At 43.1% G+C, this 12,206-nt stretch overlaps 1 protein-coding gene across 4 annotated transcripts in view; it reads right to left on the minus strand.

The window, feature by feature from the left end:
* Window positions 1–936: 936 nt before the first annotated feature.
* pola1 (polymerase (DNA directed), alpha 1) overlaps window positions 937–12,206 on the minus strand; it is a 68,640-nt gene continuing 57,370 nt past the window's right edge. For all 4 annotated transcript variants that reach the window (XM_047568622.1, XM_047568621.1, XM_047568620.1 and 1 more), the window contains exons 35-36: window positions 10,723–10,819; window positions 937–1,930 (exon numbers count right to left, since the gene is read on the minus strand). In XM_047568622.1, the coding sequence (XP_047424578.1) occupies window positions 1,794–1,930; window positions 10,723–10,819 (234 nt within the window). In that variant the 3' untranslated portion in view covers window positions 937–1,793. The remainder of the gene's footprint in view (window positions 1,931–10,722; window positions 10,820–12,206) is intronic.

The raw sequence follows: 12,206 nt of genomic DNA on the forward strand, positions 1-12,206 counted from the left end.
GTTGTAGCTGCAAACTGTTACCACGTCAGGGGATGAAGCTGCCAGCAGCAGATCTGTGCACGTCCCCGACTCCTGTTTCCACTTTTTAGAAACAAAGTCCTTCCATCCTCCGCCTTCGGCTGATGCTGCTCTTCCAAAAGAAGAAATCTGTGCATTCAGGTCACAAATATAATTTCCAAAGGCCTGAAATGAGACTTTCCTGCAGCAGGAGCAATGCACTTTTTTTCTTTTTTGCATCACCTGTTGCAAAACAAACAAAAAAAAAAGTTGCACAAATACATTTCTTTCATAGATGTGGACTAAGACTGAACTCTGAAAACAAATAAACATGTTTTATGGACACAGATTATCGCTTCATCATTTCATTACTGTTCTCATGGGTTTTAGACAAAAAAAATGAGCAGATTTATGCTTTAAATATGTTTTTAAATCAAACCAGGGGACGGATTTATACGTTGGACTCAATTAAGATTTCGATATTAGATCTTTCCTATAAAAATATTTTCCTTCCCTAATCGTGTGTGACAACTGTATCAGCTGTCAAATAGTCTCTGCCTCCTTCATGACTGTGTTCTAACAAAATCTCCTTGTTCCAAATATTTGCTGCAAAAGAAAGAAAAAAAAAACAAAAGTTGTACAAATATATTTATTTCATAGATGTGGACTAAAACTGAACCCTGTTAGATAAATAAATATGATTTATGGACACACAGATTACATCATTTCATTGGTTCTCTCATGGGCTTTAGACAGAAAATGAGCAATTTATCCCTAAATATGTCCTTAAATCAAGCGTCTTTAACTACCCGCGTGTAAAAATGTGACAAAACGTCCATATTTGTTGCATTACAGCGCACAGGAACCAATAAGTCCTTCCATCGGCTCGTCTCCGTCCACACACACACTGCAAAATAACACCAACACATATCAACAGAACTTTTTTAAATTTATTTATTTATTAAGGTTTATCAAAATACCCAATACTCTGCTCATTACAAAAGAAACATTCTGAGAAACTCAACTCGGATACATAGAAAATTACACGGGTTTAAAAAAAAAAATAATAATAATTTGCACAGAACTGAACTGGGAGGGAAGAAGTGAAAGGGATGAAATAACATCAGTTAAACAGAAGCGGCGGAGGAGAAGGAGATCAGCTGTTCGATATTGGGACAAAAGAGACGAGGGGAGACGGCGCGTGTGGCCTCCATCACCCCGTCACTCCCCGCATCCTCCTCGCTCCTTCCTTTCTTTCTTTCTTCCTTCCACTGATCTGACGCGCACACGCGATCACACCGGCGGATGAATGGCGGCAATCAGAACAAGTGTCCGATCGCTGCGGGCATCCAGTGGTCTTAGCGGCCCGGGTCACTATCATTGGCTAATTAGCGGCATTTGGAGAATACTGGCGGCTCCGAGTCATTTTGACACTCGCGCACACACACACACACCTGGCCCCAGCTAGCCTCTGCACATACAATAGACTGTCATTTAGGTATGATTGCTACTCCCCTTTACCATACAGAGTCAGGGTGATGGGGTCAAGTCACGAGTGCGGCGTCTGTGCGAAGGAGCCGGGAGAAAGGGATGATGTGATTGGGGTCTGAAGACGTATAACAAGCCCATTAGGTCTGAGGAAGATGGAGGTTTTACGCTCGAAAATCATCAATAGTTTGGAAACCAATAACAGAGAGAAAGGAACAGGTGACACGTCCAGCTTTGAGTCGGGCGTCGCGAACCTCCCCCGGGCGTTATTGTCTTTTTTTTTTTTTTTTAAGGATGTGTGTGTGTTTTTACTTGAGGGAGGAGAAAGCCTGGAAGAGTTTGGCCAGGTTGATCTCCGAGTAGCCGCTGGAGGCCAAGGCTTTGTCCGGCACTTCCTTCAGCTTCCGGTAGGCGTCTTTGATCGGGGCGAACTTGGTAACGTGACCTGGAGAAAGAAGGAGAGAAGAGTTGGTGCGTTTATTCAGGTCAGAACGTTACCTCTGGTCCTGTGGCTGCACATTATTATAGATCTTTAGGAGATATATACGTTGGGCACTTTGGTGAGTCCAAGGAGCCCAAACTGATTAAGTAGGGACCCTCTACCTACTATATGTGTCCTATATTAAACGAGGCTATAAATATACATTATTATTATCATGTTGCATTCAATATTAAGCCGTTTCAAATAATACACTGGTTCAAATATTCATTTGAAAATGATTTTTTTTCATGTGTGTGGACACTTTATTCATACACATATATAAATATGGTTGTGGGATCACTCTTTATATATATGTTGGACCATCACTGTTTAATGATTGTATCTTACATTAGGCCGTTTTGCCTTCAGAGGGTGGTGCACTCGGTATTTAGTCTAAACGTGAGCGTCTGCAGGTGCGTGGATTTTTCTGTTATTATTCAGTTCCTCATCCTGGACCAAGAATTAACTGAAAGGCCGCTAACAAACACTTGTTTCATCCATAAGTGGAAAGATATAACCGATCCAATGCCATCTCTCTCTGAGGGCCGGGGGGGTGAGGGTGGTGGTGGTGGTGGTGGTGGCACAGAATTGGACCGATCGGGTCGATGGCGCATGTGAACACACACACACACAGGATCATGAGATCGATGGCAAAGCCCAACGAGAGTCGATACCTCGCCCCCTGTTATCTCCTCAGGTGGGCCGTAATAAGTCCAGAGAGAAGATTGGGGGGGTGATGTGGGGGGGTGAGGGGGTGGTGGCGTCTCGGACTGAATCTTTACAGCATTATTCTGAGCTTCAAGTGTAGATGAGGAATCATGAAACCAAGTAATAACACACCATCGCACCAAAGGGCAGGAGTCGTGCGGTTTGGATTCGCCTGCCACTCGTTTCAGAACAGTTTTATTCCACATTAGAAGGATTAAATATTTTTGGACACTTCATAACTGATCAGCTGAACGATGATGTGTGTAGACAAAGCTGTAAACTTTACGTTAAACTGCAAGTTCAGCTTCTGCTCACAACAGGTGAAGGTCGTCTACTCATGTGTGGTCAAGCTACAAAAGACAGAGCATGAAGAGGCTGCAAACAATGATGCTATGCACATTTTTTTATTTTGAGCACATTTAAGAAACTTAATGTTTAATTTCATGCAATAGCTGGAGGAATCTGGGGACGGTGTCTTAACTGTCTTTGCAAATCTGAGTCCGGCTGAAATGTTTGTGAATTAAATTATTTTTATTTTTAGAATAAAGTTTCATTCACAAACCGCTCTGGTTCCCGCAGCGATATCAGATCTCAGACACGACAACGCACGTGTAAACAACAGAAGGTGTTTGCAGGGAATCAATGCAAACAGCTAATGGCTTTAAACTCAAAATAATTAACTGCATCCTAAAGGTGGCTGCTTCTTCGTGCATGATCACAGGTACTGAAACAGGGCTTCAAATTACTGAATTAAGAACTTAATGTAAAAAGGTGACTTGTTTTCGTGTGCTTCTCTTTTTATCGAGATCACAAGCTCTATACACACACACGCACACGCACACGCACACTCACACGCACACACACACACACACACACACACACACACACACACACACACACAACGCCGTCGTCCATATGGCCCATGTCCTCGCCATCTCCTGTCTCGTCCTTCCTGCCTGCTACATTAGCGGCTGCTGGATAAATAGCAGCCCACTGACTGGCCATGGGAACAAAGGTTAGATACACAGAGACCAACGGTAAGGCAGCACACACACACACACACACACACACACACACACACACACACACACACACATTAAAAGAATATACAAAACACCAAAAGGTAGTTAAACACTTAAGCACAGTCACTAAAAAAATAATAATCACGCAATGATCGGTGATCGCACACGGACGAAGAAGAAGACGGCGCAGTTGACTTGAACGCCGGCAACTATTACCAGATAATCCTCACGTTAACAAGGACGGGCACGGAGGGAGGGAAAAAAAGGGGGAGACGAGAGAGGCAGGGAGAGACAGACTAGTCTATTTATCCGGGGGAATAGAAGTGGGGGGGGGGGGGGGGGGTGATGATGCATGATCAAGCGAAAGCAATCATGTCATCATTTCTGAAAGGTAGGAGAAAATAATTCTCCCCCGCCCTCCTCCTCCTCCCTCCTCCCTCCTCCCCATTCCTCACTCCTTTCTCTTTTCCACCTCAATCACCGCGTGGCGAACAGATAAAAGAATGATTTAAGAGTCACGGAGAGGAAAAGAAAGTCGGAGCGCAGTGGGGAGTGCAGTTCAAATAAATAGCCTCCCCGAAAAAGAGCGAGGTGGAAGCAAAGAGAGGGGAGATGGCGTTATTGGGGAGGTGGAAGAGGGGGGGAAAAAAGAACGGAGTGGGGATAAAGTATAAGACAGGGAGCGAACATCTGGAAAACTTTAATTGATTGTAACTGGACACACACACACATATATGTGCACAGTGAGTGTATCAGGGGTTATCTTAGCTCTAACTAGGTGTTGTCACACACTCGCGCACACGCTGGTGGCGCTGGGCACGAGTAGATCGGGGCTCTGCACGCTCTAACTAGGTGTAAATACAATAACAAGCCTGTAATTAAGTGAGCATGATGAAGTTAATGGAGATCGGCCATTCCGTCGGCCGCCTCCATGAATATTCTATTAGGCTGGTGGCGACGGGCAGCTGGAATAGCAGTTAATTTAATCACCACTCGGAGCACAGGGAAACTTCTTTGTGTGAGTGTAATTGCACAGAATGAATAATTGATTTGACAATCGCACCCGCGGATTTTGCCACCCCGCTTTGTATCACCGGAGAAAAGGGAGGGAGGGGGGGAGGGAGGGGGGGGGGTGGAAGATGGAGAGAGAGAGAGAGGGAGAAGGAAAGAGAGAGGTGGAGGAAAATGGAAGAGAGGGGAAAGGAGGAGAGGAGGAGGAAGAGGAGGAGGAGTGGGAGGGTAAGAAGAGGACCAAATGCAGAGCGCTGAGAGGTGGCAGGGAAGCTGTCGGTAAATGGATCATTAGAAAAAGCGCAGCTCAAGGACAATTTATATTTTATCAATGCGGCAAAATTACATTATTGCTCACACACGCAATCATACAGCCCACACTCAAGACTGAGACAGGGAAAGAGAGGGAGGGGGGAGGCAAGGGGGGGGGAGAGAGAAAGGCAACAGATAGAGGAAACGGGAGGAGGGAGATATAATAAAAAAAAAAAAGGGAGAGCAGAGGAGACGGAGAAGAGAAGAAGAAGAGTGACATGAAATGATTTGAAAGTCATTGATACGGGATGTTCCCAGCTTAGAAACGGACAGCGTGGTTTGTGTTTCTTTTTTTTTTTTTATTTTTTATATTCGTAGTGTGAGTGCGTGTCTCGGTATGTGTGTGTCTGTGTGTGTGTATAATCTATTAGAGATCTCCTGCAGCGGATGAAATTACCTCCATGTTTTACTCAGTCGCAGCAATCAGGCACAAAAATGCAATGTACATGTAGATAAGACAGGGAAATCACACACATACCAGAGCACTGCAAAACACACACACACACACACACACACACACACACACACACACACACACACACACACACACACACACACACACACACACACACACAGATCAAATTACATTCGGCATCGACTCGGAGCTCTTATGTAAAGCTATTTTCCTTCAATGTGCTTTATTACATATGTTCCCAACACATGTAATCATGCATATTCACGCTTCACAGTGGCTGGACACAACGTAAACACCTGGATATTATCAGAACTGTAGACGCACTGGAGTATATCCTGAAAAATGTTCACTTTTAGTAAAAAAACAACAAAAAAACAAAACAGGAAAATGTGGTAAAATATTAGATGCTTTTTCAATAAATCCTGTCGATGTATCAAAAACTATAACTCTACAGCTAATAACTACAGCCATGTAGTGAAGGCTGTAACTAGGGACGGAAGATGGACGAGCGCCTCTAGAGTGAAGCCAAAGCAAGTAGAGCTCCCCCTGGTGGCTGGAGGCTGCAGTATATACAGACATAAGCTCCACCTCCTCCTCCCCAGGACGAACCAAAACACTAAAATACACGTCAAATATTTATTTTCCAGAATGTTTCAGTCATTTTAGGTAGTTAATCTCATACCCATGCGTAAACAATTGCCAATTTTTTTGGGGTTACGTTTCGTTTTATCTGACCCTAAAAAAACAAGATGCGACATATTGGCTGCTACCAGGTGCGATGCCAAGAGTTTATAAAGTTTAACTAGTTCACGATACGTGTGGAGTCGAGTGATAAATATTCACTTTTAGTAAAAATAAAATAAACAGGAAATGTGTAGAGGGTACAGCTCCTCTAAAGTGAAGCCGACGCAACTAGAGCTCCCCCTGGTGGCTGGAGGCTGCAGTATATATGGTCATAAGCTCCACCTCCTCCATGTTAGTGGGCGGGGCATGGGCCAGACACTAAAACATTTATATTCAAGGATGGTTTCACTCATTTTAGGTAGTTAATTTCATGCCGATGCATAAACAAGTGTCACCTTTTTTGGGCTACGTTTCGTTTTATCTGACGCTACAGAAACAAGATGTGACACAATGTTTGCTACAAGTTGCGATGCCAAGAGTTTATAAAGTTTAGCTAGTTCACATTACGTCTGGATTTGTTTCCTCTGGGTTTTGATCAACTCTCTTAAAATCATTTTAAATCTCCAGTCTTCGAATCAAGAGCACAAACATTGGGTTTTAAGTGACTTATATTTCTATCAGTGAACGACACAAATATCGATTAATGCATGTGCCCATGCACTTATTAAGCGTTTTGTTTATTTGATTGACTGTGTATGAGATGCATATGGAAAAGCTGCAAATGAATTGTCCTGATAAATAAAGTTCTTTGAATCTGAAAAATAGTTTTTTTCGTGCTTCAGGTTAAACTGAATTGAACTGCACAACATTGTTGTGCAAAAACATTTCCAATTTGTTATGAGACCACGGCAGAATAAATTAGACGCCATAGTGTTAACACTGTATTTTTAACTGAGCTCCTCTGAGTTGATTGTGTTTACGACTAAATGTTTTTGATTGGTTGTATCAAATTGTATTTCCTAGCACGCGATGAAACACCAGACGATACTTGACTTTAAAAGATGATAGTTTTAGCTTTTGATGGGATTTGTTGACAATAAGAGAATATAGTTTACTTTAGACCTAGTATTTTGTGCTCTCGATGATATTCATTAGATATTTATGACATTCAATAGCAGGGGGAAAACACACACACACACACACACACATAAAAATTCACTTTAAAACTCGAGCCGGCCAAAACAAAGACAATCAGCTACTCTAGCAGCCGCTGAAGCCGACTGCATTCACGACAATAACTCCAAGACGGACACAAAGAAATTGAGAAGGTGAACAAATAGTGCTCATAAATCAGCATAGGTACATATGCACACACTGCCATAGAGACACCATGGAGACAGGGAGTGGAGTTGGGTGTATAGGATTGTATGGTCTCCTCCCTGTAATCTGAGTAGTGTGGACCCTGGGTGTGTAATGCAGTAATATGGGTTATTACTGCCCCAGGCCTGAGGGATAACACCATAAACCTATATTTTACAGCAGCATGAGTATGGGCATGGTTGTATATTCCTCACTCCAAGGAGCGCAGTGGTGTGTGCGTTGGATATTAATCATTTGGTGGAATCATTGTTTTGTCAGCGTTTCGAGGCTAAGTGATGCTGCACCGCGCCGCCAACCATTATCAACAACATGGCGACGTATACGCGCCCGACAAACACGTCTGCCATTAGCGTGACCACCCGCCAGGATAAAAACATGCAATTCCCACTGTACTACGGGCGCGATGAGGACGCGAAGTTATTATTATAACATCATATCAGTCGAAGACCACGTGCGCTGATGAGCGATCACTTAAAGGAAGCGCCGGTGTAATGAAGAACACTTTTGTTCCCGTCACTGCGGCTCAGTTGAGTCAGAGGAGACTTGTTGTGATTGTTAACTCTGCAGAGTGCTGGGCGGTGCTGAACAACACTGGTTTGCTGAGCAGCGCCGGGTGTTGCAGACAGGTTGAAGTCGCACACCACGTCTCAGAAACACATTTTTGAGGACAAAGAATGTAAAGACGAGGGGGGGGGGTAGTGTTTATGAAATCAAACCATCCAAAAGGAAAGGTGAGGATGTGATGGACTGGCAGCTCAGTGAGGAGAGGAATGTTTTCCCATCCGGGGGCAATAGACATGGACTAGTGGTTAAGATGGTTAAACCATAGACTGTATAAATATGGACAGAAATGTTCCTTAAAAGTGTAGCTAAAGCAAGCAGAGCTCCTCCTGGTGGCTGGAGGCTGCAGTAAAGGTCTCCTCCATGTTAGTGGATGGGACAAAGCAAAACACTAAAATACACATCAAATATTTTCTTTTTCAATGATGTTTCGGTCATTTTATTCTGTTAATGTAATGTTGATGCATGTTCAAGTGTCAATTTTTGGGATAAGATTTGTTTTAGTTTGTTATTTGATGCTGTAGAAACAGGATGTGACAGTTGATAGAAAAATATATTGGAGCATAAACTTGGCTAAAACCCCCAGATCTGATGTGAGTACAGTTGAGTATAATATGTGTTGTTGGGACATAGCACACTACTTCCTGCATAGCTATTGAGGCCACACCCCCTACATGCATTGTTGTGCATTCCTCCATCACATGCACAATGATTTCTAGAATTCTGAACTAATTCAACAACTTTTCTGAACCCACAACACAAGACAGTGAAGTAAGTTTTGAAGATGATATGAGGTAGATGATATTTGATCTATGGTGTTAAAGTTTAACTAGCAAAATCTATTGCTAGCTTACTGGTAAGCTAGACATGCTAAATGTAAGCTAGCTAGCACCATTTCATTAAAGAAGTTAGCTTATCATGATGCTAGCTACAGCAAAATGTGATGCTGTTTCTTCTGCCTCCAGTCACATGGTTTTATGAAACCACACATGATTTCATGCATCGGTTTTAAATGTTTTGACCTTTCCATTAGTTCAGATTAATATTTACTACATGTTTACATTTGTTTGCCACCTTATCTAACAGAAAAATGCCCCGAACGCCTGTGGAAGCATTTCACACCAGCTGAAGTTGATAGTTGAACAGTCTGTGTTTATGTGCAAATATTGTGCAAAGACATGTGAAGAATGCCACAAAAAAATCCCCCAGAGCTCAACAAATGCAGCAGATAAGAGTTCCACTCCAGTCGAAACATAAATCTGAATGAAATGTTTCTATTTATGTTGGTATGTGACTCATATATGTTCCTTTAAATTATCCCAAATCTCCAGTTAATTCACGTTGATGTCCATAAATTCCATCAGGCCTTAAATTCCCCGACTTTAAGCTTCCGTGGAAAGTTTCCCTTTTGCAGCCCTTACGTACGACTCTGTACCGCGAGATACAAAATCAGACTAAAAACTACGTTAGAAACGGCGCCGCATGCAGATCAAAATCACTGCAAAGCGCTGCAGGAACATAAAGGAAGGAGGAGAGTCAGGAATTGATTGGCGATGATTTCTTGCATCTGGGCAAAGACAGAAATAAAAGAAAGCAAAAATGGAGGCTATAATCATGTTAGTGCCCCCTCCCCCCCTCCTCCTCCTCCTCCTCTACAATGGTCCAATCCCTCTATTTCAGCTCCCTCCATCTTCTGAGTGGTCATCTGTTGATTACACGTTATATTTAACTCTGCTGTCTCACTCCTTTCGCTGCCCCGCTCAGGTCCGAGCCCGCGGCATTCAGGCATACATACATAAATAACATACATACATAAATATTTAATCAAATAAATAAATCACTCGGCCCGGCGGCCCTTTCTAATCAAGTGACATCAATCAGGGAGAACTATGGGTAAAGAGGCCTTGTGGCTGACGCCTACTGAGTGCGCCCAGATCGCTGGAGTAGCGTCTATTTGAGTCCAAGGGGGGAAATATACGCTCCATGTCCCATTATAGGAGAAGGGCTATCCTTTCGTCAGCGCGCCCATTACTCCCCCTATCATTTCCCCAAATCTAAAACCTGTTTTCAATCAACACAGCCAAACGAGTGCCTGTCCAAGAGAGGGAGAGAAAGCAGCAGAGATGGACAGTGAGGGTCGGGGTAGAGGGAGAGCGATGGAGGGCTCTTTCCTTCTTTCTTCCAGTGATTGGAGCGTTTTGCATTCTGTATGTGTGTGTGATTGAATCCGTCTCCTAAATTAGGGCTGTCGACTCGAGGAGCTGAATGTCCTTAACCCCCCCCCAAACGCCACCCCACCACCACCACCCCCCTTCCACATAACCAATGCCCATGCTCTGCTACTCGTGTGTGTGTGTGTGTCACATCACTGGTGAATATTTTAAGTGCAGCCCGGGTAAAAGGTTTATGTTCAGGCATTGATTGCTAATGCTATGTTGTATGTGTATTTGTGAGAAAGCATTGTTAGGACATTAAAATTCAAAGTTCAACAGAGCTTCGGTAAAACTTGATTTTCACTTCTAAAGGCGTGTGTGTGTGTGGTGGAAGAGCGGCAACAAAAACAGAGAAAGGAGGGGAAAAAGAAAAAGAAAAAAATATGATAAAACTTGCAAAAGCAGAACCTCGTTTCACATCCAACACACAGCAAAAAGAAATTTGTAAAAAAGGCTTTTGAAGAGAGTGGAACGTGTGTGTGTGTGTGTGATGTGTGTGCGTGGTCTTACTTTTTTCATCAGGCTGTAGTACTTTAGCGACTGCATAGTCCCAGTCAAAGATGAATCTGTAGAAGCAGAGCTGGTTGTACAAGGCCTTCTCCGAGTACTGCGGAGAGAACACAGCAACACGATGAGCAAACAAACGCAATCACAACATTTTCTAGTGGTTGAGAGAGGAATTAGTGCAGCAGATTGACTGAGGATGAACTATTTTACTGTCGTGATGAGTCAATATTGTAGAATAATCCCACACTAGTAGTAAAACAGGTTATCGTGGCCCCGTGTTGGCACTGGCTGCTGATGTGGAAATCCGGGGACGTTTACAGCTCGGAGATAAAATAAATAAATAAATGTTACCAAGATTAATATTTTGACATATTTATTCCTATTTAAACAGCTATGTTTGTAATGTCAATAGCAGTGTGACCGGCTACCGTAATAACCATAGTCTGCGCGCAACATTTATTTTCTCATTCATAAAAAGCTTAAAATTGGGGACATTTTAATCCTCTCTGACCAAAAAACAAACAAAAAACACTGACAGCACCTTCATTTGTTTTTTTTGGCACAACCATTGACTGTATAAACTATGGACAAACCCATCAAGACGTCACCCATCGGATTCTGAACCTTGAAAATGAAGCCCAAAGTGGGCGGAGCCTGGAGTCGCCATGTTGGATGAACTTCACTCCGCACACACTCAAGACACTCCAAATATGGACATGGGGGTCATGTTAGCGCGCTAAAGCTAAAGCAGCAGCTCCGCTACCCGTTAGCTCAGGCTAACACCTGTCACTCAAAGCGGGAACATGTATACCTGTCATGAATAGTAAAATAAACTATAGAAACCAAAACCAGGCTGTAAACATGTTTAATGATGCTGTAAAGTTGGGCTTTTTAACATGGAGGTCTATGGGGGATTTGGTGCATTTTGGAGCCTCAAGTGGCCACAAGATGAACTGCAGTTTTTTTCAGCACGTCTGCATGAGCTTCATCGCTCAGACCTGGAGTCTTCTCGTTCTGCCGCTTCATTTATTCTTCACCACGTCTCACAGTGATGCAGTTGCACCATACGTGTTTAGATGTGTAATTAAATACAAAATATATATTAAAAATTCATATCGTATTAGTATTCGGTATGAACCGCCCAGTCCTAGTTATGATGGCGGAGATTTTTTTGTGTTTAGTTTTGTATCCTGTTTGCATTACTAAGTGATTAATCACCGCTATATTTCAGTCTCCAGAGTCGAGTCAGGAGCATCACGCCGGGTTTACCAGTTAGAGAAACAAGCCGATTGAACCAGGAGGGTAGCACCCTGCTCCAGTGACTATACCTCCCTGAAAACAACTCCCTTCTTCTACGTGACACGCTGAAGCAAGAAAACAAATTTGCTTGCTTTGTTAATCTCCACTGCAATTAAGTGGAGCCACACGACAGCCTGCCAGAGAGAAAGAGAAAGAGGGGAAGAGACGGAGAGGATGAGCAAGACGGA

Source organism: Mugil cephalus, chromosome 18 (assembly GCF_022458985.1).
Source record: "Mugil cephalus isolate CIBA_MC_2020 chromosome 18, CIBA_Mcephalus_1.1, whole genome shotgun sequence".
NCBI classification, from domain to species: Eukaryota; Metazoa; Chordata; class Actinopteri; order Mugiliformes; family Mugilidae; genus Mugil; species Mugil cephalus.